This window comes from Rhodotorula paludigena, assembly GCF_050403205.1.
Source record: "Rhodotorula paludigena JCM10292 DNA, Rt_paludigena_JCM10292v1_ctg4, whole genome shotgun sequence".
Classification (NCBI taxonomy): domain Eukaryota; kingdom Fungi; phylum Basidiomycota; class Microbotryomycetes; order Sporidiobolales; family Sporidiobolaceae; genus Rhodotorula; species Rhodotorula paludigena.
Window position 1 is genome coordinate 583,396 of NW_027481454.1, and position 26,970 is coordinate 610,365.

A 26,970-nucleotide genomic window follows, 5' to 3' on the forward strand; every position below is an offset into this window, starting at 1 on the left:
ACTCGAACGTTGACCCTCATCTTTCCCGAATTCTTCTCCCGCTGGCGAGAGTACGAGGAAGCCAGGTATAGGGATTTCAGCAGCAACTAGGGGTAGGAGAGAGACCGCTTCGAACGGTGAAACGTGCGAGCGCAATCGAGCGCTTGCATGAGAGGCAGGATTTTGTGCATGAGCAGGCGGGTGGGGAGAGGGGATCACCTCGGCTTGACTGCGCGGACGCCCTTTTGCGCGAGCACCTTGCTCAGCTCGCCGACGAGCTCAAGCTGCTGCTCGGTCGTGAGGTGCGTGAGCGCGAGCGCGAGGAGCGACGCGGGCGTAACGTGCGTCTCGCGGATGAGCGAGGCGTGGTAGCTGCGCACAGACGGGCCAACAGAATCAGCGGCTGTCTTGGACGAAGTGGAACGATTGCACGCACACGTAGGTGAACAGGCCCATGAGGAACTGGCAGTCCATCCGGTCGGTCATGCCTGCAAGCAGTGAGCCGTCAGCGACGCCGCAGCAAAGGAGGGAGCGGGAAGTGCACGAACCGCCGTGGCCCGGAATCGAGTTGCCAAAGTCTGCACACGACGAGCAGGTCAGCAATCTGGCCCCTCTGTCTCGGCTCTCGCGCTGAAAGCGACGCACCCTTGATACCGAACGCGCGCTTAAAGCCCGAGGCAAAGAAGCCGCCGAAGGGCGCGACGAGCGACGCGAACGTCGCCATGACGACCGAGTGGAGCTGGAACGGCGCCCAGGGGATCGACGTAAGACGGCGGCGAATCTGTGCGAGCACGGCGACCTCCAAGAATCAGCTTCGGATGCATTGGCATAGACGCTGATTGGGGACGTAAGCGCACGAGGGGCTCGAGCATGGTCGAGACAGAGGCCGGGACGGGGAGCTCGCGCCAGACGAAGGCGTTGTTGGGCGTGCACTCGTTCTGGGTGAAGACGCTCATCGAGAGGTCCTGAACCGGGCAGATCATGTAGTTGTAGCGCATGAACACGGTGCCCCACTGTGTTGTATGCTTGTCAGCGTTATGTACCGGAGCGGAAGGCGAGGAGAGCGAGCGCACGATGTAGGCGAAGGCCATCGTGACGAAAAAGGCGCCGACAAAGCCCTCGACCGTCTTCTTTGGACTGAGCTTGATCAGCATGTGCCGGCCAAAGAGCATGCCGCAGACATAGGCCGCAACATCGTTGATGATGACGAGCGAGGCGGGAACCCAGAACCAGATCATGCCCTACGAGGGAACGGGGTAGATCAGCGCGTTGTCCAGTACGAGACGATGGCAGCGTCGCACCTCGAGGATGTTGTCGACAATGAAGTGGCTCGAGACGACGATGAGGAGCAGCGACATGTGGATCCAGCCGAAGAGGCCGAACTGGCGGCGCAGGCTGCTCCGGTTGAGCGTTGCCACGAAGCTGACGAAGCCTGCAAGTCCGAGCGCGTCAGCGCAGCGCAAGAGCTGGAGCGTATGAAGGAATGCACCGATCACGTAGAGACCAAAGCTGATGAGGCGGTGGTGCTGGGCGAACGAGTAAGCGGTCGGGAGGAACGACGCCTGGAGGGTCATGATGTGCTTGAAGTAGTAGTTGAGCGACTCGCCGTAGAGGAAGTAGTTGGCGACGGCGAAGAAGTACCTGGGCGCCCACGTTTAGGTTAGCGCGGGCGCGGGCGGGGAACAGAGGGCAACGTACCAGGCCATCCGGCGGCTCCACCTCTCGCGCTCCTCCTTGCGCTCCTTGCGCTTGGCCTCCTTCTCGGGCGTGCGCACGAGCTTGCCCTCCTCGCTCACATGCGCGCCCGAGTAGCCCGCGTCGAACAAGGCCGTGAGCTCCTTGAACACGACGGCCTGTACGATAAAGACGAGCGCGATGACGTAGACGTGGCCCATGCACACGAGGCCGATGGCACCGCCGGCCATGACGACGCCCCAGATGGTGCGCTGCATGATGGCCTTGATCTTCTTTTTCGGGTCGTGGTCGGCGCCGGTGTACGCCTCTTTGGGCTTGCCCGCGCCATTCGCCTCTCCAGCGGCGGAAGCGCCAGCAGGAGACGTGACGTGAGAGGAAGGGGAAGCGGGACGGGGAGAGTTGGCGTAAGGAGAGGTGGGCGCAGTCGTCACAGTCGCAGGTGCGTCGTCCTCGTCGTCCTCCTCGTCGTCCGTGTACACGCCCGCCTGGTCGTCGTCGTCGGACGAGACAGACTCGGGAGCAGGAGGATGAGCGACGATGCGGGGCGTCTCGGTCGCAAGGCGGGCCTGCTCTGCCGGCACAGCGGGCGCGACGGCCTCGACAACCGGCGCGGCCGACTTTACGACGGCCTCGCGCACCTGCTCGGCCTTGTCCCGGACCTGGTCCTTGACGCCGTTGAGGCTGTCGCTTACGGCCTGCTGGCTCGGGAGGAGCGAGGGGACGGGCGGGACGGCAGCGTGGGCGGGGTGGAAGTTGGACGCATCGCTGTCGGTCGCGGCGTCCGAGTTGAGGCCGGTCTGGCTCGACTGTTTGCGTAGCTTTGCACGCTGGCGGGCGAGGGCCTTCTTGCTGGGCGTGGCGGGGGTTGCGGGCGAGAGAGTTGCGGCAGGAGGAGGGGGAGCGGGTTCATCGTCGGACGACTCGCCCGGGTCGAATTGCACTGCAGAGAGGGTGTCAGTGAGTGCGTGGAAGCCCTCAAGGTGCTGCAATCCGCTGCAGGCGTTGAGCAGAGCGCCGTCGGCTGGGTCGCCTCGTTCGAGCGAGATGAGCGGCGTCCTCGCGAGAGCCAGGGCCGGGCAAGAGTGCGAACGAGCCAGCGCAGTGCACCAGATCCGAGCACCCTCGCCCACGCCCCGCCCACCCCGGGGAGCATTCCCCCCCTCCTCGGCACCCGCATGACGACGCCCAGCTTCGCTCGCTTCGCCTGCAGCGGCAGAGACACGAGAAAGCGCAACGCACGGGCATCGAAGCGGCTCTGGTGGGCCACATCGGGGCGCGCACTGGCGCTCTTGCTGCCACGCGCCATCATGCGACTCGGGGGCGAGCAGGAGAAGCGCCTGAAAGTCGGCGACGGCACCACCACCCCCAACATCCTCGCACCGGGCTAGCCGGACTCTTTCCGTGCTTCCGAGAGATCACTCGTGTACTCTCTGCAGCTCCGCGGAAAATAAAGTCGGATGACTGCGCTTGTATCGCTGCCCTCTTGCCCCTACTCGGCTTCGACCACTAGCTGCTCGCCCTTGGCCTGAGCTGCACGCAACCAGTCACATCAGCATGCGCGCCTGAACACGACGGAACCAGGGCAGTCAGCCGGCGAGACGCACTGTCAAAGTCGACGATCACGTCGCGGCCCATCTCGCAGTCCTTGAGCGCCGCGCGGTCTCGGATCTGCACACCGTTCGACACGACGCAGTTGTCCAGCTTGACGCTGCACGTTCCACAACCACTCTGAATCAGCACCCACACTGGTTCGCGCGCAAGGGAACAACGAGGATTCGACCAGGACGCACTTCTCGCCAATGACGACACTCTCCATGATGACACAGTTGGTGAGCTTGCTCCCCTTGCCGATGGTCGTGTTGCGCCCGACGATGCAGCGCTTGATCCCGACCTTCTCGCCCAGGAGCGGGTACACGGATGCGTGCAGGTGCGAGTCGGGCGAGATGAAGACGCCCGCCGGAGTCGAAGTCGGGGGCGGAGCAGGCGGAAGCAGCTTGAGGGCCTATGGGGACGTCATCGTGGCGTCAGCAGGGTGCGCTAATCGTAGCGAGACCTCGCAACGACCAGCAACTCGACGCACCGCGCGGTTGATCTCGACAAACCCGCCGACCGAGTTTCCCCTCGCGGCAAACCCGTCCGCCTGCGTCCACACGACAATCTTGCACCCTCCGGCGCCCGCGCGCGCGCTCGCCGCGCTGCCCTTCTTCCCCGCAGCCGCCGCCGTCGCGGCCCCGTTGCCGCTGAGCGCCTGAGCCCAGCGCTCGTTCGCCGCCTGGATCTGCGCCGCCTCGCCCGCCGCGCCCGCGACAAAGCTCGACGCGGTGCCGAGGTCGGGCCGCCACGACTGGCGCGAGACGAGCGCGGGCGTGTTGGCGCCCGTCGGCGGCACGCTCGCCGCCGCGGCCGAGTCGCTCAGGCCGACGAGGTCCTTGCGCCCGACGCCCGCCGGCGGCTCGGTCGTGCTCCGCCCGAGCGCGAGGCCGTCCTCGCGCGCGACGTGACCGCCCTTGCCCGGGAGCGGGCGGAAGCCGAGCTGCGCGCGCCCGTGGTGCCGCCACGAGAGGCGCGAGATCCACCCCGCCAGGGCGGGGAAATCCTCCATGTGTCGCAGGCGCCGGTTGTGCGTCTCGGAGGTGAGGATTGGGAGGAGGAGGGAAGAGAAGATGTAGAGCTGCGTCGGGAGGAGCGAGGTCGTCAGGGTCGGGGAGGGGAACCTGCGTCGCGAGCATGGGTCAGCCTCACCATCTCGAAGAAACGGCGTGTCACTCACTGGGCAAGCAGAGAAGCGCGCAAAGGGACTTCGTCGTCGTCAAAGTCGTCCATCTCGCGCACGTCGAGCAGCTTCGACGTCTTGCGGTCGTAGATAGTCAGAATCTCGGGCGGACCTGACCGTACAGTACCATCAGCCTGCGTTCAAGGATCGCGAGAAGTGAAATGGCGTACCATCCTTTCGTGCCTCGGCGACGTTGCCTGCCACCCGCTCGGAGAACAGGGTGGTCATGAGGTTGTCATCTGAGCGATGGCGGTCGAGGAGGGCAGCGAGTGAAATAGTCGGTGCATGGAGATTGCTCGGAGAGAGAAGGAGATCGCAGGGGAGAAGGATGAAGTCGGTCTGCGGAAGTCAACAGGATCAGCCAAGTTGAGACTGGCGAGCGAGGTTGAGAACGCACCGTGATGAGCTTTCGCTCCGCCGCCCACATCAGCACCCGCACGACGGTCTTTGCTGCAACCTCTTCGGGGATCTCCTCCAATTCAATCTTGGCCATTGGGTGAGTGTGCACTCCCGAGCTTGCTGCAGCAGTTCGGCGCGCGCGCAGGTGATGCCCGACCGGCTTGGCGAGGGATGCAGGGGCGAGGACGAGGATGTCTGTAGGTGCACCTGTTAGCTCACGACTTCAGCACACGACGGGAGCCAGCGCACCAAAGACGCCGGCCGCCTCGACGCGCTCGAGGACCCAGTCGATCATCTTCTTGCCCGCGACGGGGAGCAACGCCTTGGTCTGACCGTGACCGTGGCCGTGCTGTCGGATGCCTGCCGGCCGTGCATCCTCCTCGTCGGAAGTGAGGCCGTCTGTCGGCTCGACGAGAGGGAAGAGGTCGACGCCGAAGCCGCAAGGGATGACTGCGCGGAACTGGGCCTTTGGCAGCTGCTCCGGCAGGAGTGAGTTCGGAAGCATCGACATTGTGGCGGTCAGACGAGCTCGTCAGGCGAGACGGGCGCCGTAGTCGAGCTGAGGAGATGAGGGAGAGGAGGACGGCGAAGGGGACGAGACCGCGTTTGCCTGCCAGTGAGGCGCGTTAGAAAGGTGTTGTAGAGCTCTCTCGTCGGCCCACGCACCTTGCTGTCCGCTCACGTGCGCGTCGAGGCGAGCGCGCCGATTGTCCGGGCGTCAAGATGCAACTCGCCGCTCCTCGCGTGCTCGTCATTCACTCGAGGATCTCCTGGGACTGCGACGAGCCTAGTTCGAGAGGGCATGCCGCCGACCGATCCTGCTGTGCTTGCTTACCGCTCCCTCGCGCTCATTCGATTGCTCGCGACTCGCTCTTCACGCTGGAAACGGATCACACGAAATCAAACCAGCTCGCCGAATACACAGGCGATACAGACCAGTACAGCAGCCCCTCAGAGCTTGCCCTCGCGCCCGCCCTTGATCTTGACGACCGCTTTCCCCCACGTCTCCCGGCCGCCGAGAGCCCTCAAGCCCTCGGGCACGCTCTCGAGCCCGTCAAACACCTTGCCAAACACGGCACCGACCAACTTGCGCGTGCGGAACAGCTCGAGGAGCGCGGCCCACGTCTCGCCGATCACGGCCGGCTCGTTCTTCGTGTAGGCACCCCTGGGAACACGCACGGTCAGCTGGAGCGCTGGCAAGTCAAGGGCAGCAGACGCACCAGTGCACACCGACGGCCGCTACGTTCTTGAGAAGCAACAGGTTGGCCGGGATCTGTACAACACGCCCCCGTTAGTCAAGCGCTGCTTCTCTTCGAGACTGTGCGCTAGCAACGCACCTTTTCGATGGAGCCGGCCGCGAACCCGACGACGAGCAGCCTGCCGTTCCACGCGATGCACTTGAGCGACGGGACAATCATGCCGACCGGGTCGTACACGACGTCCGCGCCGTGTCCGCCCGTGATCTTGAGGACTTCCTTCTGCCATCCATCCTTCGTGTAGTCGACGCCGTAGTCGGCGCCGAACCGCTTGGCGACTTCGAGCTTGGCAGCCGAGCCGGCCGTGGCAATCACGCGCGCGCCCAGCGTCTTCGCAATCTGTACCGCTGCGAGTCCAACTGAATTCGAGCGAGCATATCAGCGATGCTCTGCGCACAGAGGTGGCCTAGCGGCCTTACCTCCTCCTGCAGCAGCGTGCACGAGCACCCACTCGCCCTTCTGAGTCTTTGCGCGCGTGACGAGCGCGGCGTACGACGTCGGCGCCGTGATGTACAGGCCCGCAGCCTCGTCGAGGCCCATCTCTTTCGGCACTTCGATGACAGTGCGCCATGCCACCTTGATCTTTTCGGCGTAGGCGCCCTGGCCGGCACCGAAGACGCGGGTCTGGCCGGGCACGAAGGGGCAGCCTTGCGGGATGGGCGAGGTTGCCGAGACAACGCCGGAGAATTCACAGCCGGCGATCCAGGGGAACGGCGGCTTGTTCTGGTACTTGCCCTGGACTTGAAGGACTGTGAGTGAGCCGAAACGTCAGCTGGACCGCAAAGGTCGTAAGACGTAGACGCGGAACGAACTGTCGAAGACTGCAAAGGAGAGTTTTTCAGCTCGCTGATCCATGCCGAGGTGGAGCTGGACACACAGTTCAAGCCAGCGTAGTGGACGTCCACGACGATTTCGTCAGGACTCGGCTTGGGTTCGTCCCACTCGAGGAGACGGCTAGGGAGCTCCTCAGGCCGGATGTACTGCTCAATGACGAATGCCTTCCTGTGGGTCTTACAGTGTGAGCTAGCGTCCTGTGGGACTCTCCAGCCCGCGCACAGGCTGGTCCGGCGTTCGAGAAGGAGTGACAGACGCACATCTTGGTGAGCCGAAGGTGGGGAGACGGAATGAGTGAAGCGATACGGGCGCGTGCAGCGGGTCGTCAAGCGCCTGGGAGGGCAGCAGCAGCAGTGCGTGAAGTAGTGCCAAGCTGAGCAAGTACAAGGACTGGAGCGGGAGGTCGCTCCACATCGCGCTGTTCCCGGCCGGCTGCTTCGAGGTGCCGGGTCTCCCTCTCTCGCCCTCGAGCACTCGACTTGGCTCGTCGTGTGCCCATGTCAGACGCAGTGCTGCACCGTCGCGACGCACATGCTAGGTACCTGGTCGCTCGGCGAACGGCAGCTGCGGCGCACTGCCCTTCCTCGCTCCGAAGTCGTGCGCGGTGCGCAGGGGAGATTGACTGCGACACAGCCTGCGCAAAGGGGCTGTTGGACACGCAGATGATCCAGAAAAGGCCGACACAGCTGCGCTGCGCTTGTCATCACCCTTGGCGACCCGCTTTGAATGCCGCCCTGCGCAGGCGGACTTGCTGCGCATTCTCAGTCGCGCCCGCTTCCTCGCTGCACATCTCGCTCTCTGTTTCCTGCCTCTCGCTCGCCTCGTGCTGGCCTTACGTCGGTGTACTAGAGCCCACCTCGCACCCTAACACGCCTCGCGACCTGCCTTCCGTCCTGCACCCCTCCTGCTCCCGTCTGCGCGCAGCACCCGCACCCGCCACCCTATCGTATCGCTACTGAGCATGAAGGCGGTCACCAGCTTGCTTCTGCTTGCAGTGCTCGGTGAGTCCCGTACAGATGCCTTGCACCTGTCCGCAGGCGGGTCCACTTACTCCTCCTTATCAGCCCGGGCTGCGCCTCCCGCAGCTTCGCCCGATGCCAATTCGTCTCTTGCCGATGGCGTCGGTCTCATGCCACAGCACATCCACCCGGTCACGGAGCCTCACGGATCCGAGCTTGGCGAGCGCGGCTCGTCGAGCGGGCCAGAGGTTCAGGCCGCCTTCGCGGCGGTCACGGCCGAAAGCGTTGAGGCCGAAGAAGATGAAGCCTTCGACGACTTCCTCGAAGGCGTTCTAAGCCGTCCGAACGACCACGATGATGTGGTCCAAGCGGGACCTCCTTTGGGCAAATTGCCGCCGCCGCCACCGCCGTCTCCGGGTCCGCCACCGCACGAAGGCCCGCACCATGCGCCGCCGCCGCCGCCGCGCGGCAAGCCTGGAGCTCCTGCACTGCCGCCCCACCACGGCGATGCGCCCCCGCCGCCGCCGGGTCACGGCGAGTTCCCGCGTCCTCCGCACCGGGACGGCGGATCACCTCCTCCCCCTCCCGGCCACCACGGCGACTTCCCGCCTCCGCCTCCTGGTGGTCGACAGGGTCATCCTGCGCCTCCGCGAGGCCCTCCTCCGCGCGGCGATCCGCCTCGTGGCCCTCCTCCTCGCGGCCCTCCGCCTCGTGGCCCTCCTCCCCCTGGTCATCCTCATCGCGGCCCGCCGCACGAGGGCAACGACGTGCCTCCACCTCCCCCTCCTCCGCCCGGGCGCCACCATCCTCACCACGGCCTGGACGGCGACGACGAGGAGGATGCCTGGGTCTTCTTCCGCTCGCGCAAGATGCTGCGCCGGCCTGCATCTGACCGCGACGTCGACTTCCGTCACTCGGAGGACTTGATCGTCGAGCCATCGCGTCGCGGTCGCAAGCACCACCATCAGCCTCACCACTACGAGGCGGACGGCGCTGGCGTACACGGCACCGGGCCGCACCGGCACGGTCATCAAGGTCATCGTGGGCACCTCGACGCGCCGCACTCGGTCTCGCACGCGTTTAAGCACTTCCAGCACTCGGCTGCGTTGCTCGCGCGGTCCATTGCGCATACGACGGCGTTCTTCGTCGCGTGGAGTGTCCTCAAGGCGCTGCTCGCCGTCGCCGTCGTCGTCAAGGTTGTCAAGGTTTTGCGGGAGAAGAGGACGAGGAGAGTCCGGCTCGAGGACGACGCGGAGGCTGAGCGCCTGCCGCAGCACGTCCTCGCGCCGGAGAAGGCGTAAGCTTCCTTCTTTGGGGTCCGCCTATTCCTGCCTTCCGCTCTTCGCCCATGCCTCTCCTTATCTATCCTCTCTTGTTCAGTTCTCACGCACCGAGACACACTGCCATGAATCTTTGCTGTCCAAAAACTCTCGACAAGGGAGCACAAGTCTGAATGCCGTGAGCAGCGAGCGAGCAATCCGATGTTGAGAAGGCGATTTGAGCCCTGGAATTCTTCCTTCGAATGACGATCACGTCTCTACCGGTTCATCAAGCTTTTCGTGCACAGAAGCGGCTCGACCGCGGCGTGCCAGACCCGCATCACCCTCGAGATCAGCTGATGAGACATGGACTGGTTGCACTGCCCGAGCGCAGCAGCGTCAGGTTGAGTTGTACAGCCACGTAGCGTTACCAACAGAGCAGAACTTTGTGATCAGGCTGCCAAGATCGCCTCAAGACAGAGATGCAAGCGACGCGATGAGCGCACGCGACAAGCACGCGATGACGACGACCTCGCCTTGCGAAGGTCGAAGATGCCGCTGGGTCTCCCGGCTCTCTTCACCCTACCACTCTTCCAAAGCAATAAGTGCGCGATGCCACAGGACGCCCAGGAGCTGCGCGCCCGCCAGCTCGCCGTCAGGGCCACGCGTGGGACAGCTTGCTGACCCGACTCGTCGACAGTGTCAAGTCTCGTCGCCAAGGTCTTCGGCCTCTCATTCTCGCAGAAGGACGTGCCCAGCTTGTCGGGCAAGAAGTTCGTCGTGACCGGCGGTGCGTGCCGCGCTCCTGTTGACCAGCTCAATCGGCGACTGACTTGCTCTTGCAGGCACGAACGGCATCGGCCTTTCGGTTGCGCGCACGCTCTACTCGCACGGTGCCGAGGTCACAATTCTCGGCTCGCAGCAGGTCACGGCGGACGCTGCGATCGGGTACATCAAGACAGGCGAGCTCTCGCGCGCACCGCAGGACTACCAGGACGGATTCAGCGGGATCCTCGGCCAGTGGAAGGATGCGTCGGACGAGGGCGGCAAGGAGTCGGGCGAGGTGCACGCCCGCGTTGTCGACTTCGGGGATCTCAAGGCCGTCTCGAAGGTCGCCAAGGACCTTGCCGAGTCGCACGACCGTCTCGACGGCTTCCTCGGCATTGCTGGCCTCGGCGTTAACAAGTTCACCCTGACCGACGACGGCTACGAGTGCGTGCATATTCAGGTACCTTATCGGCGGGTAGTCGGGCTGACCTGCTCCCCGCAACAGCGCCCACCTCACCATCAACGTCCTCTCGCACATCCTGCTCCTCTCGCACCTGCTTCCCGTACTCGAGAAGACGTCGCAGCAGCCCGGCTCGGATGTCCGCATCGTTCTCGAGGCGAGTGAGCTGCATCGCGCGACCTTTGCTGGCCCGAACGAGGAGTGGGGCGGCGACAAGTTCCGCACGCTCGACGAGTTCAAGAAGGACATCGGCCCGCTTGCGCTCTACGCCCGCACGAAGGTTGCGCAAGCGGCCCTCGCCAAGGCGCTGGTCCAGCGCTTCCTTCAGCCGCCCTCGAAGGTCCTCGCCTACTCGGTGCACCCCGGCGCGGTTGCTACTGGGCAGACTCGTCAGTATGACGAGGCGTACGGTGAGGCTGTCGGGGCCGTGATCCAGGCCGCTGTGCGCCCTCTCATGCGTGCACCGGATGAGGGCGCTCTCTCGGCGCTCTGGGCTGCGACCGCGCCGGATGCGAGGGACTCTGAGAAGTACAAGAATGGGTACGTCGAATACGAGTCCTTCATTGCGGCAGCCAGACTGACTGGACTTTCTTGCCGACAGCGACTACTTCACTGACCCGAAGCAGGAGGGAAAGGAGTCGAGTGAGGCGACGAACCAGGAGATCATCGACAACCTGTTCAACAACGGTCTCGAAGTCATCAAGAGCGTCGCGGGCGCCGACGCCGTGGGCCCATTCAAGGCGTGAGAATGCGCGCAACCGACTTGTAGCATAGCAGCCTCGAACGCATTGCAGTGCCTTTCCCGTTTGACTCCACTTTAGCGGCAACTTCACTGGTCAGCAGAAAATCAGACTGAAAGAGCAGGAATGGCGATAAGTATGTGTCGTCCAGCGTCCCAGGCTGAGCCGCTGAAGCCCTTCGTTCATGCGTGTTGAACGACATTGTCAGGGTACCGACTCTATCGAAAACTCTACAATTCTACCACATCTATCCGAGAGACACAGAAACAACAGTTGAAGTTCGCCGCCCCGCTCAGTCCCGAGGTGTCGCTCACGCGTCGGACGCATCAACGATCTTTGACGACTTGGCGTCAAGATCCTTGACAGCATCCTTGCCTGCTTGGTCGATCTTGTCCTTGACGTCGTCGTCGAGGAGCGCAGCGGATTGCTCGACTGCGGAGCCGGAAGTTGGGAAGGTCAGCCTGAGATCCTAAAGTTCGGTGCGAGTGGGTACGCACGCGTCAAGCCAGCAGTCTCTGGGAAGAAGAACCAAACAATGACCAGGTTGAGGGCAATGATGGCGATGTAGGGGTAGTAGTAGGCGAAACCCAGGTTTCGGAAGCCTATCGGCTGCGAATGGAGGGGTCAGAGGGGTGGAGTCGAGTGAATCCATAAGAGGGGATATATCACGTTGACGTATTGGTTGAAAAACAACGCTGCAGCAGTGTTCGGAGTCATCAGTAAACAGTTTGGGCAAAGCGGAAGGCGTCAGCACGTCCAGTCTGTCCAGCGCTCAGCGGGGCAGGGTAGAAAGCTCACCGCCATAGTCCGCAAAGAGGCAGACGGCCATTCCCTTTGTGCGCATGCGGTAGGGAAGAATCTCGAGAGGGTAGGAGTAGAAGAGAACTGCGAGGGTGGCTCCGAAGGTTGAGGAGTCCGACGTGGCGGCCTGGAGGTACAGCGCGGCAGAACGGCTACGCACCGGAGTAGCTCAGATCATACAGACCAGAGAAGCTGTGATGTTGGTCGCCAGTGAGTACAGGCGCTTATTACCGGCGTAGACAAAGAAGGAAGGACAACGCACAGGAAAATCATTGCGACGGCAGTACGTCCTGCGTTGCTGTCGCCGTTGCGCTCAAACACAGCACTTGCCGCAGTGAACATGCTGTAGCAGATGAGGATGCCAATGGTTGAGAAGAGCCAGACGAAACGGCGGGAGAAGCGCTGAATAAACACAGCCGCAATGACCGAGACGACGAGGTTGAAGATCTGCAGACTACATAAGGTGTGCTCAGGAGATCAGTCTTCATGCTCATCAAGTGCTTGTCGAGTTGTACAGACAGAAAGAAGTGACCGAATGCCGCATGCGAGGAGCAAAGACGCACCCTCCGTTAAGGCCTTGTTGCTGGCCCGTGCTCGTGATTCCCACTGAGTTGAGGACGGCAATGAGATAGTACGAGATGATGCCGTTGCCGACCCACTGGACAATCAATCCGATCCAGATCATCATGAAGAGGCGGTAGCGGTTGGCCTTGCCCCGGAAGAAGTCCAGGTAGCCAAACGACGGGATCGAAGCCTCGAGCTCGAGTGCGGTTGTGATTCTGTGTGCACCAGCCAGTCAGTGGTGCGCGCTTGCGGAAGAGTCTCCAGTGCACGCACTCGGCAAGTTCGAACAGGACGAGCTCGTCGTCCGGGTCGCCGTTCGCGTGATACTTGGCCAAGATGGCGTGAGCCTCCTCCTTGCGTCCTTGCGCGCAGAGCCAGCGAGGGGACTCAGGCCTTCGAACGTCGTGAGCAGGGAGTCAGTACGCATTCCCGCGGCGTTCACGGTCATGAGATGTGAGACGCACACGAAGGCAAGCGTGGCAACTTGAATGACTGAGGCGAGGCACTGGAGGATAGACGGCAGGCGCCAGGACCTGTACAATGCGCATTATAAGCAGTCACGCCCACGTAGAGCAAGGAGGCCTTATTCACCAGTTCGAGTCGATGAACGTCGACCCGTACGTGACCCATGCCGCGAGCACGGCGCCGATCCAGTAGACCGCTGCGAAGAGGGTGACCATCTCAGCAGCCTGGCGCGGGTGCGCGAGCTCGAAGAGGTCTGATAATCTAGGATGTGAGCAAAGGCACGCGCGCGACAAGGGCCTCTCGACGTACGGGTCGAACCGAGCGTCAAAGGGAAGGCTGCGCCGAAGCCAATGATGATCCGACCGCCGAAGACTGTGTAAGAGAAACGGTCGCTCCGGGCTGCGTAAGTATCAGTACGACAGCCTTGGGCAGACCACGAAACGTACAGTTCCAGCCGCCGATCGCAAAGACCTGGACCATCACACCGACGATGACAATGGCTGAACCGAAGAGCTGCGGCCACTTGCGGCCCCAGCGATCGCCCGCCCACGAGGACGGGAAGAAGCCGATCAGGCTGCAACCAACCCGCGGTCAGCATCTTGTCAAGACATGAGGGGAGCACGACACCATGACTTTGCACAGGAGGCGCAACGCACTAGCCGAGGGAGATTGCGCCCGAGAGAAGTCCCTGTTTGTTCGAGTCGGGCTGGTCCATGTCCTCGAGGAATGCGGGAATGCCGAACGCAGCGTTGAGGACCGAACCATCAAAGCCGCTGTTGCGCAGGGTGCCGTCAGCACACGAGCGGGAAGGTACGTAAGAACGGCGCACCAGACAAAGGAGCCGAGGAGGAGGACTGCAGCGCAAGCGTTGAGGCGGCGCAGACTCGCGTCTTTCCACCAAGTCTGGTGGCAATTATTGGCAGGTAGCACCGTCTTCTCCACCTTCGGGGCGAAGATGCTGAATGAGGGGCGCTTCATGGCGTTATCGCGTTGTTTGCTGCTCAAGCGGGAGAGGCACAGCGTCCAGCAACGGGAGAGCCGCGGAGACGTCTGTCCACACGCTAGAGATAGTGGGAAGGACGCCCTCGAGCACCCTAGCCAGTCACACGACTGGACGATGAAGCGAAGGAACAGAGCCCACTCTGCCGGAACTGCCCCCCGGCGGCATCGGGCCGGCGCTCTCATCAGTGTCTCACCGCTCGCTCCCATTCTTGCGTTCGCCGTGTGCGCCTGCTCGCTCCTGCTGATCTCCTCACACGAAGTTAGAGCTCGTACAAGGTGCGCTACACTACACATAGGCGCACGCGACCGGGAACTCCCGGCCGAGATCGCTACCGCTGCCCGACCGACTCGATACCGCTCTCTCAGCGATCCGTACCGGCAGGCGCGTCTAAGCTCCGCAGCTGCCGTGAGGCTGTCGAGCCGCCCGCAGCAAGCTTATCGTCCGCACCGGAGACCAGCTGCTGACCGCTGCGCCTGTCCCGCTCCCTCTCGTCCCTCGACTCCCTCCGTCTTCGCCCAACCTCCTTCTATCTCGCTTGCTCGTTGGGACGCACAGTCTTCTTTATCAGCATGCCCGACGCGACACCGGCTTGGAAGCGCGAACTTGACACCTACGGCTTCACCGTCGTCAAGGGCGCCGTTCCCGCTGAGCGCGCCAAGCAGTACGAAGAGCGAGCTTACGAGTGGGCGGCTCAATTCGGCTGGCGCAAGGACGACAAGTCAACGTGGAACGCGGAACACCTGCCAATCGGCGAGAATGGGCTCATCGTCGACTATGGCGTCGCGTGCGTCTCGCACCTCGCTCGTCACTGATGCTTGCGCCGGCAACGCAAGCGCTCACCCCTTGGTGCCCTTCCGCAGACACGAGAAGTGGGTGTGGGACGCACGACTGTGAGTCAAGTGTTGCCGCGGTGGTCAGTACACCCTCGTGCTGACATCCATCTTGTTGCCGCAGCGAGCCGCAAGTCATCGAGACGTTCGAGCAGCTCTGGGGGAGCAAAGAGCTCATTGTGTCGTTTGATGCCATGTACGTGGACTGCAAGAAATGAGCTTGCAGACATTGCTCACTGGATATGCTTGATATGCAGCAACTTCTCGTTGCCGGTTGGCACGCACGCGCGGACCGACTTGCAGCCTGCCGCGCGGTGGCCTCACATTGACCAGCAGCCCGAGCCCAAGAAGTACGCGCCTGGCTTCCTCGATCGACTCTCCGAAATCGACCCTGACGTCCCTCTAACGGGCAGCCGTCCGTCCCTGCAGTTCGAGCTGTGTCAGGGACTGCTGGCAATGACGCGGAGCGGACCAAATGACGGTGGGCTTGTCGTGCTCAAGGGCTCGCACAAGCTGCTGCCGCGGTTCTTTGCCGAGACGGGCGGCGTCAAGCCAGAGCAGGATTGGGGCGAAAAGAACTAGTACGTCAGGCTCCGTGTCATGCCGATTTATGCCACTGACGGTATCTGAGCGCAGCTACACCTTTACCGAGGAGGAAATTCGCTGGCTGAAGAAGCAGCCCGGCGTCGAGGAGATCAAGGTCGAGACCTCGCCGGGCGACCTGATCCTGTGGGACTCGCGCACGGTCCACTGGAACCGCACGCCGACGGCAGACCAGGTCCGCGTTGTTGTCTACACGTGCTACGCGCCGAAGAGCATGGCGAGCGAGGCGGTGCTCGCCAAGCGGGCGGAGTGCTTCGAGCAGCGTCTCGCAACAACGCACTGGTGCGTTTCCCGCTTTCTCCGGTCGCTGATCACGGGACTGACACTGCTCCCGCTCCCAGGCCTGCTCCCTTCGTTGTCGTCCCGCGACACGAGTACGGCCGGCCGCAGCGCAACGGCGTGACCGACCCGAAGGAGCACGACCGGCCGCTGCAGGAGCCGGTCGAGTCGGAACGGCTGTTGCAACTGGTGGGAACTGTGGCGTACTAGAGTTGTTGGCATCTAGATATCTTTCAGCGGATCCAGCGGCTGAAGAAAAGAAGCATGCCGAGGTCGAGGCAGACGGAAATGCGCGTGGGAGGGAGGAGGCAGCCGAACGAGCGGAAGCGCTCGCTCCTTCGGCCCTCACCTCCAACCTGGACTCTTGAGCACGACTAGTCCGGGTCAGAGCAGGCTCAGAATGGCCAGCCAGGCCAGCGCTGTGCCTGGCGAGGCCTGCCACGACGTTCAACCTCATGGTTCTCCTCCCTCGACTGATGAAACCATCGCGGTTGAGAGGGCGACTCCCGTCGCCGCAGCTCCTCTCCAGCAGAGCTTACATCAGCCAGCTGACCCGGTCAAGCCACCTGCGCACGCTGAGCAGCGCCCGTCAGACCGCAAAGACGTCCCCGCACCTACACCGCCTCCTGCCGTCTCCCGCTCGTCCGCCTCGCGCCAGTCGGGCAGTACCTTCGTGATTCCCGGTCAGCTCGTCAAGCCCGGTCTCGAGCTGCTCAAGGTCTCGGTCAAGAGCGCGCGACGTGTCAAGTCGCGCAGGGTCTGGCTCGAGCTGGCGAGCGAAATGCCCGAGGATGGAGAAGTAGGGCTCGAGGTCGGCATCGGCGTCGTCGGCGGGCAGGACGTGCGTCTGTGCTGGGAAAAGAATGGACCAGGGCTAGGTGAGCTATTTGCGCTCGTCGATGACGGCCCTTGTTGACGATGTGTCCGACGCAGGCTTCTCTCGCGCAAGCAACTATGCCTCGGTCCCGCTCTCGCGCATCCGGGACCTTCGTTTCGGCGCAGCTGGCTCGCCGTACCGCACCTCGCTTCATCTGCCTCCTTCGGTCGAGCCCCGCTGGATGACCGTCATCTACACGGTCCCGACCTCGTCCTCTTCGTTTCTCGGCGGTCCCGCCTTCAAGCTCGTCCACTTCGTCGCAAACACGCAGCAAGACTTGCAGATCGTGCAAGAGACGCTCGAGGGCTTCAGGGAGGGTCGTATCGTACGCGGGTTCGCCGACGCATCGGCGGGCGAGCCGGAACCTACGGCGGAAGAAGCGGGTAAGGTCGTATACGAGTCCGAGGTACACGCGCTCTGCGCTCGACTCGGTATGGGCATGAGCAAAGCCGACATTACCGACGCTTTCCGCGTAGGCTTTTCCCGCGTGCCCTGGTCGAATGCTAGACACTAACGGTCGGCTCCGCAGAAAACCGCCGCGCCGAACGACTTTCTCGACTTCAAGGCATTCCAGGCGTTTGTCAAGCTGCTCAAGCGCCGAGCGGACATTGAGGAGATCTACCACGTTTGCCTCGGTGCGGAGAAGGCTGGCTTCGACGAGGTCGCATGGTCCAAGTTTCTCCGCGAGGTGCAGGGCGTGCGCTCTGCTCCACTCTCGGAAGCGTGTGCGGTCTCTGATTTGAGTGAACGCCAGATCGACCCGTCTGACCCGGCGCTCACCAAGACGTTCGCCAAGTACGCCAGTCCGCTGTCCGGCGCCGTCGACCTCGAAGGCTTCGCTTCGTTCCTCATGTCGTCCGACAATGCCGTCATCAAGGACGAGACGAAGCAGGACATGACGCGGCCAATGCCAGAGTACTTCATCAGCTCGAGCCACAATGTGCGTGGTCCGCTCGTCGGCGATCTCGACTCTCCTGACATGTCGATCGCAGACCTACCTTATCGGCAGCCAGTTCCAGGGCAAGAGCACCGTCGAAGGGTACATTCGCGCGTTGCAGCAGGGCTGTCGCAGCGTTGAGCGTGAGCCTCACCTCTTGCTCTTCCATGCTCGTCCAGCTGATTCGAAATTCCATAGTCGATGTGTGGGACGGCGACAACGGCGAGCCGGCCGTCACACACGGTCACACCCTCACGACGAAGCTGCCCGTGCGCAACGTCCTGCAGGCAATCGCGCAATACGCCTTTCTCGCCTCGCCCTACCCGGTCGTCCTCAGCGTCGAGGTGCACTGCGAGCTCGAGCAGCAGGACAAGCTCGCCGCGATTCTGCACGAGACGCTCGGTGATCGGCTCGTGTGCAAGCGCATCGACGAGATGGAGCACGACAAGGACCTCGAAAAGCTGCCAAGCCCGGCGGACCTCAAAGGTCGCTTCCTCATCAAGGTAAGTACAGTCCACCCACGAGCCATCGATTTACACTGACAAAAGTGTGCTCCAGGCCAAGAACAAGTCGATCACGTCCAACGAGAATGGCTTCCCGCTCAAACTCGTCCCGAGCGGCGACGACTCGTCTTCAAGCGAGCTGTCGTCCACGTCCAGCTCGGACAGCGACTTCAAGAACAGCAAGCGTGAGCGGCTACGCTTGTATGCATCACGAGCAAACACTAAATTAGACACGAGCAGTTTACCGTGCCATTCGCCAATTCCGCGGCAGCGATTCGACCAGTTCGCACCGTCCGCAGATCCTCCGCGCCGGCTCGTCCCGTTCGTCGCAGACGCCCAGTCTCACACCGAGTACGGTTTCCAACAACATCACCGGCAGCGAGTTGTCCGTCTCACCGCCCGCCATGCCGATGCCGTCTCCTCCGCCCATTCCGACCAAGCCGAAAGACATGGCCATGTCGCACTCGCTCGCCTCGCTTCTCGTCTACACCATCGGGGTCAAAGCGCGCGGCTTCAACAAGAAGGAGAAGTACGCCGCGACGCATGTCATCTCGCTCGGCGAGAGCCGCTTGATCAAGATGCTCCGCGACGAGGCGACGCGACAGGACTTTGTCAGCCATAACCGCGGTCATCTCACGCGCGCGTACCCGAAGGGCAGTAGGTTGACGAGCAGCAACTTTGCGCCTCACCACATGTGGGCCGCGGGCGTCCAACTCGTCGCGCTCAACTGGCAGACCTTCGGTGCGCCAAGTCCGCTCTTCGTTTCGCCCGGATCAAGTGTTGACCAGTCGCACGCCCGCAGACATCGGCATGGAGCTCAACTCGGCGATGTTCGCTCGCGCTGGCCGGTGTGGCTACATCCTCAAGCCCGAATTCCTCCGCAAGAAGGGCGCCGAGAAGGATAAGGTCGCTGCATTGCGCTCCCAGAAGTACCGTCTCGAAGTCGAGGTCCGCCTGCGCCGTGTTTTTGCCAAGCCGCAAGCTGATCTCGCCTCGCTTCAGGTCATCTCGGCGCAGCAACTTCCTCGTCCGCCCCGCACCGACAGCGATTCGAACAGTGTCGACCCCTTTGTCGAGGTCTCGCTCTACGTACCTGGTGTCGTCAACCCGCAGAAGCGACGCACTCCGGTCGTCCTGTACGTCTTCTAACGCGTTCCTGAAAGCGCCCGGCCTGGCTGACCAGACTTTCGTTGACAGCGGAAATGCCTTCAACCCTTCCTTCCGTTCTTCCTCTTCCACATCGTCTTCCTCTGCGTCTTCTTCGGCGCAGTTTTCGTTCACCTTCTCGTCGCACCCATCGCCCGGCATGCTCGACCTCGTCTTCCTCCGGTTCGAAGTGTTGAACGCGCGAGGCAACGTCAAGTCCGCGATGGAGGAAGGCAAGGGCGAACATGTCGGTGCTTATACGATCGCAGTCGGCGCGCTGCTGCCAGGTGCGCTCGTTTGGCTCGGTCGTTCGGGCCGCGCGCTTATCCTGTCTGCTTTCGTAGGCTACCGCCACGTCCCGCTCTACGACAGCCTCGGCGACCAGCACCTCTTCTCGACCCTGTTCATCAAGAGCCGCGTCGTCGCAACTGGCGAGGCTGGCTGACCGCCCGGAAGCGCGCGACTCTTGCCGTGTATCGTCCCACATCTCCACCTTTCCGCTGTGAGCTGTATCTGTGCCGCTCCTTGACGACCCGTTGTCACGTACATACCCTTTCGCACCCCTCTCGCAATTCGATACCTGAATGCCATGTCATACCTTTCAGTCTCATCTCATCGGGCGTCTTGACACTATCAGCGCTTGAGGCAGACGATCCTTTCTCCCGTGCGTCGCACAGCGAGCCCTGCAAGACATCAGTGGATGTCGAAAACGAATCGTACAGGGGGCAAGGAGCGTCGGCGGAAAGTGTGGGGCTTGCCGCCGACCTCCGGCTCGCCCTCTTCCTCCTTCAAAAGCCTCACACCAGTTCGTACAAGGCAAATGCTACTCACGAAGAGTATTTGCTGACTTTGTGTACGCAGTGAGCAAGGCCGAAACGCTGCCTCTCGCGGGAGAGCCGCCCTCGTCGTCCGGCCGAGTTGCGCCATCGTACAAATCCCGCATCGCCGCCTGCGTGCTGCTGCTGCCCGCTGTGCTCTTTCTGACCGTCCCGCATCGCTATGCGCCCGTTCTGCCGAGCTGCGGCGGTACGCACGCCCGCTCGAACGCTCTGCGCCTTGAGAGCGCAAAATGCCCTGTCCAGGTAGAGCCGAGGAACGTCGGGCCGGACTGGAAGCCGCACGAGCAGGACGGCTACAAGGAGCTCGCCGTCGAGCGGCTGCAGGGCGCTGTCCAGGTGGTGCGTCCGCCTCTCCACCTCTCGAACTTTCAGCTGGCTTCCGCTGACTTCGGATCAAACGACGCCCGCCCTGTTCTTCCGCGCCCCTCCACCGCGCGCTATTGCCTTGCGCTCGCCACGCAGCGCACCGAGTCGTTCGACGACATGGGCGATCACACCGACCCGCGTTTCGAGGTCATGGGCAACCTGCACGCCTATCTCGAGAAGACGTTCCCGCGTGTGTACGCCAAACTCGACGTCGACAAGGTGCAGCAGTACGGCTTGCTGCTGACCTGGAAGGGCAGCGACGAGAAGCTCAAGCCCATCGTGCGTTAGCATTAGACGTCACCTTTGAGGAAACCCGCTAACGCCTACCTTTGATCTCCAGGTTCTGATGGCGCATCAAGACACTGTCCCTGTCAATCCGGCAACGATGGACAGCTGGACCTATCCGCCCTGGAGCGCAACTCTCGATGACGACGGCTGGATGTGGGGACGCGGCACGACCGACTGCAAGAACACGCTGATCGCCATCTTTTCCACGCTCGACAAGCTTATCGAAGACGACTTCGAGCCCACTCGGTACGCCACATTTGCCTTTGTAGCCTTGACAACTGAGCTGATGTCAGCATGCCTGCAGCACCATCATCCTCTCGTCCGGCTTCGACGAGGAGATTGGCGGTTCTCGCTCGGCCCGTTTCCTAGCTCAGGAGATTGAGGCGCGCTACGGCAAGGACGGAGTCGCATTCATCCTGGACGAGGGATTCACCGGCATTGAGGACGCATACGGCCGCACGCTCGCGCGATTCGGCACTGCTGAGAAGGGCGCCGTCTCGCTCAAGCTCGAGGTGCTCACGACTGGAGGACATTCCTCCATTCCGCGCGGCCCGCACACCGGCATCGGTGCCCTCGCGCGCATCATCGCTGCGCTCGAGGACCACCCCGACACGCCGCGTCTGCGCGAGGGCAACCCCGTCTTGCAGCAGCTGCAGTGCATTGCCGACTATGGCGATGTCGACAAGGAGTGGAAGAAGCGCGTGCGCAACCCGCGCGCCTGGAAGAAGCTTGGGCTCGAGATGGCCAAGGCGGACCCCATCGCGAGGGCTTTCTTGGCTACCACGCAGGCGGTCGACCTCATCGAGGGTGGTGTCAAGATGTGCGTTCACTGCCATCCTTGTTCTGTATCTGACGGAGACTGACGCAAGATGCGACACAGCAACGCCCTTCCTGAGTACGCCTCGGCGTCCGTCAACTACCGCATCGACTTCCTGTCTTCCGTCAATGCTACGCTTGAGCGCATCAACTCGGTCGTCGAACCCGTCGTCAAGTCGCTCGGCCTCAACTTCTCGTCGTATGGCTCCCACGCCGACATCGGCAACAACGTTGTGCGCCTGTCGGTCATCGAGGGCAGCGGAATCGAGCCGGCGCCGCTCACCCCGACCGAGGGCCCGGCGTGGGATCTGATGGCGGGCACGACGCGGCACATCTGGAAGGACGCGGTCGTGACCCCGAGCGGCATGGTCGCCAACACGGACACCAAGGTGCGCTTCCGTGCTTGTGCCTCTCTTCTGCATGTCCCCTGAGCAACCCGACTGACTGCTTCTCGCACATTCGTGCAGTGGACATGGTCGCTCACGCCAAACATCTATCGCTTTGTGCCGTCGCGCCTCGACCAGGTGCTCAACTTCCACACGGTCGACGAGCGAATCCACGTCGACGCGCACCTGAGTGCGATCGAGTTCTTCTACAAGCTCTTGCGCAACACGGAGGGATGGGAGGCGCCCTAGGCGATGTTCAGGGCGAGGTGGCGGTCAGACGCTAGGTTGGAAGAGCAGAAGGTGTAGCCAAATGGAATGACGGAGGTCCCTGTGCGCCTCGGACGTCCGACTCGAACGAGTGCGCGGCGTCTGCAACCGAGTCGTACGACGCCAGCGAATGTATGCAGCACGCGAAAGCAGGCGCCAGTGCGGGGTTGACCTTGGGAGTCGAACCACTTCGCTTCTCGCCCTCTCTCTCGCTTCCCGCACACACCGAGCCCGCGCAGGGATGAGCGCAGACGATCTCTTCCGCCCAGGCGGCGCCTTCACTACCGACTGGCTCGCAGGAGCAGGTCAAACCGACTCCTCCGACACATCGAACGACCCCTCGGCACTCGACTTCCTCGCCTCGCCGAGCCTCGAGAGCGGTGCGGCGGGGGCTCAGCAAGGTGGTTCGGGCATCATGACGCAGGAGGAGCTTGAGCGAGCCCTCCTGGGCGACCTGGACGGAGCTGGCGCGGGACTGTCGGACGAGGGAACGAGCGGCATGTCGGGCGGCGCGTCCTCGGAAGGAGCGAGTTCGCCGTTCCATGCGTCGAACTACAGCTACTCGGGTGCATCCAACGCACCGTCGAGCAGCGCATTCGACATCGACGCCGTCCTCGCATCATCCTCGTCGCCGTCGTTCCCGCTCGATGGCGACTTCAGCTCGCTCTCGTGCGAGTTCGACACGGACGCTCTCCAGTCGCTGTTTGCTACACCCTGCACCTCGACCTTCAGCCCGGGATCGACCGCGTCCGCCCGCCTCGCACCCTTTCCGTCCGCTCCCGTTCAGACGGTCTCTCCTGCTTCCGCCACCTCGCCCTACTCTGCCCCGGCTGCCGCATTCCCCCTGGTCGCACAGGGGAACGACATGTCGAATTTCGACTTCTCGCAAATCTTCGGGCCCGCAGCTTCTGTAGCGGGCTCGCCGTTACAGCTGCAGCAGACCGGCGCCGAGTACGGCTCGCCCACATCCTTCGTCTCCCTCTCTCCGTCGGCCGCCCTTTCCGCTCCGCCCGCTTCCACTTCGCCGCAAGCTCTCGGGTCTCTCGCCGCGACAGCCGGCATCGCCGTCCAGCCCCTGCAGGCAACGGCCAACCCGCGCGCCGGACCGTACGCTTTCTCGCTTAAGCAGGACCCGGGCACCTCGGCACTCCTGCAAGCAAGCGGACGCACCGTCCGCAACCGCCAGGCGCCGCCCGTCACGCCGCAGCTGGCCGACTTGCCAGTCTTGCCACCGTCGCAGCCGCAGCCGGCAGCGAAGGGAGCATCCCGCCAGCCGAGTCCGCTGGACGTGATTGTGAACGCAGGGTTGCAGAACGGGGTGCACCAGGCTCGTACGTCCGCCCTTCTCTTTCTCTCCGTTCGCCAGAAGTTAATTATGTCTCTTGCCTGTCACAGCGCCGCTACAACTGCTCGCAAACGTTGACTTCAGCTCGTCGGCGTTCAAGCCGGCGATCGCACCGTCCGGCAAGGCGGCGGGCAAGAAGGCTGCCGCCGAAGCATCGGCGGGTGAGGATGCGCAGGAGGACAAGCCGGTGAAGGGCGGCAAGAAGGGCGCCAAGAAAGAGCGCGGGCACAGTTCGTCTTCTCCGCCTCGACTGTCGCTTTCCTGTGCTAACAGAGCACCACCGACAGACGCCGTCGAGCAGAAGTACCGCAACAGCATCAACAATGCGCTCGCTACGCTCCGGGACACCATTCCCGCGCTTCGCCACCTCAAGCCTCTGCCTTCGGTGCGTGCCACTTGCTCCAACGGGGATTCGGACGTCCACTAAGCCCTACTCGCTACAGATGCCGGTCAACAAGCGCAAGGCGTCGCAATTCCAGCTTGCAACGGCTGCTGTCCCTCAGACTCCCGCCGGCCTAGTCGACGGTATCGAGCCGGCCAAGAACCTCTCGAAGGGCGTCATCCTGAATAAAGCGTGCGAGTACATCGACTACCTCCGCTTCGCGCGCGAGTCGCGCGACAGCGACCTCGAGATGCTTAAGAGCATGGTCTGCGAGATGGTCGGCGGCGGTGACCGACTTGTCGAAGAGTTTGACCGCCGCCGTGCAGAGCTCGAGGTGGTGCGCGAGGAGGAGCGCTTGCGACAGAAGGCTGAGGAAGAGGACGATGACGGCGAGGGCGAAGACGACGACGAGGAGGACGAGCCAGCGCCCGTGCCCGCGCCAGCCGCAAAGGGCAGGCGCAGCGCCACCGCCGCAGGGACCAAGCGCGGACGCAAGGCCGACGCTGCCGCCACGACGACTAAGAAGGCGCGCTCGGCGGGCACAGCCGGTCTGTCGCCGCCCCTCACCAGCGACTACCGGCACGTCCAGGCGCTCAACCAGGCGCACCTCGAGACGCTTGCGTCGGCAGGACAGGCGGGGGTGCCGATGCCGCATGTCTTCCCGCCTTCTCCCGTCTCGTCTGGCGACGAGCTGTCCGTCTCGCCGAGCGCTCTCATGGGCGAGTCGACCAACAGCGGCAGCGGCGGTCGCGTTCTGCTCGCCTCGTTCATGGGCTTGAGCTTCGCCGGCGGCCTCGGCTACGATGTGTCCACCTCCGCTGTCGCCGCCGAAGAAGCGCTCACTGCGACGGCAGCACGCGTCCTGACCGGCCGTCTCGCACGGCGCGATCTGTCGCCCGACGCCACCCTCGTCGAACGTATCCACCCGTCCCTTCTCAGCGGACTCGTCGCGCTCGGTGCCGCCACTGTCGTTATCGCCCTCGCCTACCTCGTCTTCCCGCTCTTTTCCCGCTCCGCCTCGACCCTGTCCCCTCGCGCGCGCCGCCGCGTGCAGGCCGTCAGCGCACTCAGCGCTATCTCTGCCTCATCCGCGGTAGCGTCGACCTACGGGCAGTCGTGCAGTGCGGCGATGCGGGCGAGGAAGGAGCTCCTGCGCTTTGTCGCTGCGCCCGGACCCCTTGCCCTCGTCGCTGCACTGGTCAAGGAGGCGCTCGTCTGGGGTGTAAGGCACCTGACGGGTTTGACCCTCGCCCGCGACAAGTCGGGAGTGGGCCAGGAAGAGGTCGAAGAGGCGGTCGCTTGGGTGCGGATTGCAGAGATTGAGGCGAGTGTCGGTGCGTTCTTGTCCTGTTGATTCTGTCCTGTGGGAACAAAGCTCATCTCGCTCACCGTAACGCAGGCGACCGCATTCCGACCATCTATCGCCTGTACACTTTTCTCCGCCTCTCCAACCTCTCGCGCTCGCCGTACTGGCCGCAGCTCTCGCCCACAACATCACGCTCAGCCGTCGACGCCCTGCTCGCAATCCATCTTCTCGCACTCGGACACCCGCGCTGGGCCGAGGTCCTCTGGCATCGGATGGTCGCGCAGCGCAAGAAGGTCGACTCGGCGCGGTCGCAGGCGACCGACTCGTTTGTGGACGTCGCCGTGGCGAGCGAGTGGGAGGCGGTCCGCACGCTGCTCGCGCCTTCGATCCGAGCTGCGAAGTCTTTCGAAGACCTCGCGACATCGAGCGACACGGTCCCGCTTCTCGTTCTCGCAGAAGCCGCATGCGAGGAGTCGCTGCGCGATGCGTGGACTCAGATCTTCGTCGCCGTTTCCGCAGAAACGGCAACGTCGCCGTCCGGACAGGCCGCCGCTGAGTCGCTCGCCGGCCTGTCCGACGTCGACGCGGCGATCGAGCGCGTGTCTCGCGCGACAGTGGACGGTTCCGACTTGCGCACGCTGGCCGTCACTGCTCAGGTCTTCTTGACCTGCTACCGGGCTGGCACGCGTCCGGCGAGCGCGCGCGCGGACCTCGGTGCAGCGCGCACACTCCTGAGCCAGCTCGTGCTCGGGTTGAAGGAGGACGTCGCGGCACTCGAGCGCCTTGCCTGCATCGGCCCTTTCCTCCGCCTCCTCGCCCCCGCCCTCTCAGGTCCACTTGCGACCGAACTTGCCAGCCTCATACCGACCTCGTCCACGCTCGAGCCGACGTCCGAGATCGACCTGCTCGCCACAATCGTCTTCAGCTGGCTCCTCGTGCGCCGCGAGGCTGTCTACGTCGAGAAGCTCGACGGCAACGCGGACGAGGAAGTGTTGAAGCCCAACGCATCGTTGCACGTCCAGGCGCTGGCGGTTCGTCGCCTCCTCGGCAGCGCCTTCTTCCCGTCGCCTGCGCGCAGCAGCCTGAGCGAGGCCGTCGCGGCGGACGACAACGACTTGGCTGTCGATGACGCGAAGGATGCGCTCGTCGATGCGCTGACTACCGTCGCGAGGACGGCGGCGGGGCTGAAGGGAGGACTCGACGAGGACTCGGGAGTCGAGCTTGAGGCGTAGTTGTATGACTAGCGATCTTGCGTGGCCTTATGTCCGTTGTATTCCTGAACAGACATTCTCATCTCTGTGCACGCCTGCATGTGATCAATCCAGAAAGACAGCGGAACAAGGCGCGAACGAGGAGCGAGGGCAAAGAGGGCTACTTCGGCGCGCTCTTCAGCCAGCTCAAGCAAGGGCGTGGGTGCCTCGAGTGTCTGTCTGCTTTGCTCTTGTGCCTGCATACACCTCCGCCCGCCCTGCTCTAGGCGATAGTGGCGTTGTTGCCCCCCCTCGTCCGCTCGTCCCCTCTCTCCCTTCCTCCGTTCACTCGCCGTCCCGTCGGCTCGCTCTATCGGCCGTGCAGCAGATTCACACCGGTCAGTACCGTTTCTGGATCGCGCTGGTCTCGCTCGCCTCCCGCTCGTCTTGGTTGTTCGCCACGTTGGCTCGTGGCGTCGTCGTCATCTCGCGCGTGTCGTCCTCCTTCGCTCGCCCGACAGGCGCTTTGGCGGACGACTCAGTGGCGTTCAGAGCTGTGGTGGGGGCTCTCGTACGCCGACCGGCTCTCGTGCACCCCGTTGAGTGCCGCCAATGGCCTCGCCGACTCGCTCAAGCCGCCTTCGCTCTTCGCCCA

The 26,970-nt window shown here is 63.3% G+C and overlaps 9 protein-coding genes across 9 annotated transcripts; 5 read left to right on the top strand and 4 right to left on the bottom strand.

The window, feature by feature from the left end:
• Positions 1–194: 194 nt before the first annotated feature.
• On the bottom strand, positions 195–2,980 carry CDS1 (phosphatidate cytidylyltransferase; the record flags this gene model as incomplete). Its single annotated transcript, XM_076646434.1, has 10 exons — positions 195–351; positions 416–467; positions 528–557; positions 625–760; positions 837–992; positions 1,053–1,220; positions 1,281–1,411; positions 1,469–1,620; positions 1,678–2,614; positions 2,914–2,980. 10 exons carry the CDS (start codon positions 2,978–2,980, stop codon positions 195–197), a joined length of 1,986 nt encoding a protein of 661 aa, XP_076508190.1.
• A 183-nt stretch (positions 2,981–3,163) lies between these two features.
• On the bottom strand, positions 3,164–5,357 carry GCD1 (translation initiation factor eIF2B subunit gamma; the record flags this gene model as incomplete). The annotated part of the gene is made up of 8 exons (XM_076646435.1): positions 3,164–3,204; positions 3,279–3,382; positions 3,465–3,676; positions 3,755–4,388; positions 4,445–4,559; positions 4,618–4,786; positions 4,845–5,041; positions 5,096–5,357. The coding sequence occupies 8 exons, from the start codon at positions 5,355–5,357 to the stop codon at positions 3,164–3,166; spliced, it is 1,734 nt and encodes a 577-aa protein (XP_076508191.1).
• Positions 5,358–5,797: 440 nt separating this feature from the next.
• Positions 5,798–7,350, bottom strand: JCM10292_004900 (NADPH:quinone oxidoreductase family protein; the record flags this gene model as incomplete). Its single annotated transcript, XM_076646436.1, has 7 exons — positions 5,798–6,011; positions 6,067–6,119; positions 6,184–6,461; positions 6,522–6,851; positions 6,915–6,923; positions 6,980–7,104; positions 7,322–7,350. 7 exons carry the CDS (start codon positions 7,348–7,350, stop codon positions 5,798–5,800), a joined length of 1,038 nt encoding a protein of 345 aa, XP_076508192.1.
• A 547-nt stretch (positions 7,351–7,897) lies between these two features.
• On the top strand, positions 7,898–11,128 carry JCM10292_004901 (uncharacterized protein; the record flags this gene model as incomplete). The annotated part of the gene is made up of 6 exons (XM_076646437.1): positions 7,898–7,937; positions 8,022–9,192; positions 9,862–9,944; positions 10,000–10,366; positions 10,428–10,922; positions 10,984–11,128. The coding sequence occupies 6 exons, from the start codon at positions 7,898–7,900 to the stop codon at positions 11,126–11,128; spliced, it is 2,301 nt and encodes a 766-aa protein (XP_076508193.1).
• A 304-nt stretch (positions 11,129–11,432) lies between these two features.
• Positions 11,433–13,930, bottom strand: JCM10292_004902 (uncharacterized protein; the record flags this gene model as incomplete). Its single annotated transcript, XM_076646438.1, has 14 exons — positions 11,433–11,554; positions 11,620–11,731; positions 11,792–11,817; positions 11,921–12,007; positions 12,084–12,115; positions 12,186–12,377; positions 12,487–12,702; positions 12,761–12,880; positions 12,952–13,020; positions 13,079–13,205; positions 13,262–13,324; positions 13,399–13,526; positions 13,609–13,725; positions 13,782–13,930. The coding sequence occupies 14 exons, from the start codon at positions 13,928–13,930 to the stop codon at positions 11,433–11,435; spliced, it is 1,560 nt and encodes a 519-aa protein (XP_076508194.1).
• A 594-nt stretch (positions 13,931–14,524) lies between these two features.
• JCM10292_004903 (uncharacterized protein) lies at positions 14,525–15,877 on the top strand (the record flags this gene model as incomplete). The annotated part of the gene is made up of 6 exons (XM_076646439.1): positions 14,525–14,739; positions 14,816–14,845; positions 14,910–14,981; positions 15,043–15,366; positions 15,422–15,670; positions 15,730–15,877. 6 exons carry the CDS (start codon positions 14,525–14,527, stop codon positions 15,875–15,877), a joined length of 1,038 nt encoding a protein of 345 aa, XP_076508195.1.
• A 190-nt stretch (positions 15,878–16,067) lies between these two features.
• Positions 16,068–19,575, top strand: PLC1 (phosphatidylinositol phospholipase C; the record flags this gene model as incomplete). Its single annotated transcript, XM_076646440.1, has 12 exons — positions 16,068–16,545; positions 16,601–17,016; positions 17,074–17,241; positions 17,299–17,484; positions 17,537–17,624; positions 17,680–17,984; positions 18,040–18,169; positions 18,225–18,725; positions 18,787–18,932; positions 18,987–19,120; positions 19,182–19,417; positions 19,475–19,575. 12 exons carry the CDS (start codon positions 16,068–16,070, stop codon positions 19,573–19,575), a joined length of 2,889 nt encoding a protein of 962 aa, XP_076508196.1.
• A 255-nt stretch (positions 19,576–19,830) lies between these two features.
• CPS1 (Gly-Xaa carboxypeptidase) lies at positions 19,831–22,074 on the top strand (the record flags this gene model as incomplete). The annotated part of the gene is made up of 7 exons (XM_076646441.1): positions 19,831–19,939; positions 19,992–20,308; positions 20,432–20,614; positions 20,676–20,869; positions 20,928–21,443; positions 21,504–21,828; positions 21,907–22,074. The coding sequence occupies 7 exons, from the start codon at positions 19,831–19,833 to the stop codon at positions 22,072–22,074; spliced, it is 1,812 nt and encodes a 603-aa protein (XP_076508197.1).
• A 259-nt stretch (positions 22,075–22,333) lies between these two features.
• Positions 22,334–26,357, top strand: JCM10292_004906 (uncharacterized protein; the record flags this gene model as incomplete). The annotated part of the gene is made up of 5 exons (XM_076646442.1): positions 22,334–23,423; positions 23,488–23,667; positions 23,725–23,822; positions 23,881–25,153; positions 25,219–26,357. 5 exons carry the CDS (start codon positions 22,334–22,336, stop codon positions 26,355–26,357), a joined length of 3,780 nt encoding a protein of 1,259 aa, XP_076508198.1.
• Between the last annotated feature and the right edge of the window lie 613 nt (positions 26,358–26,970).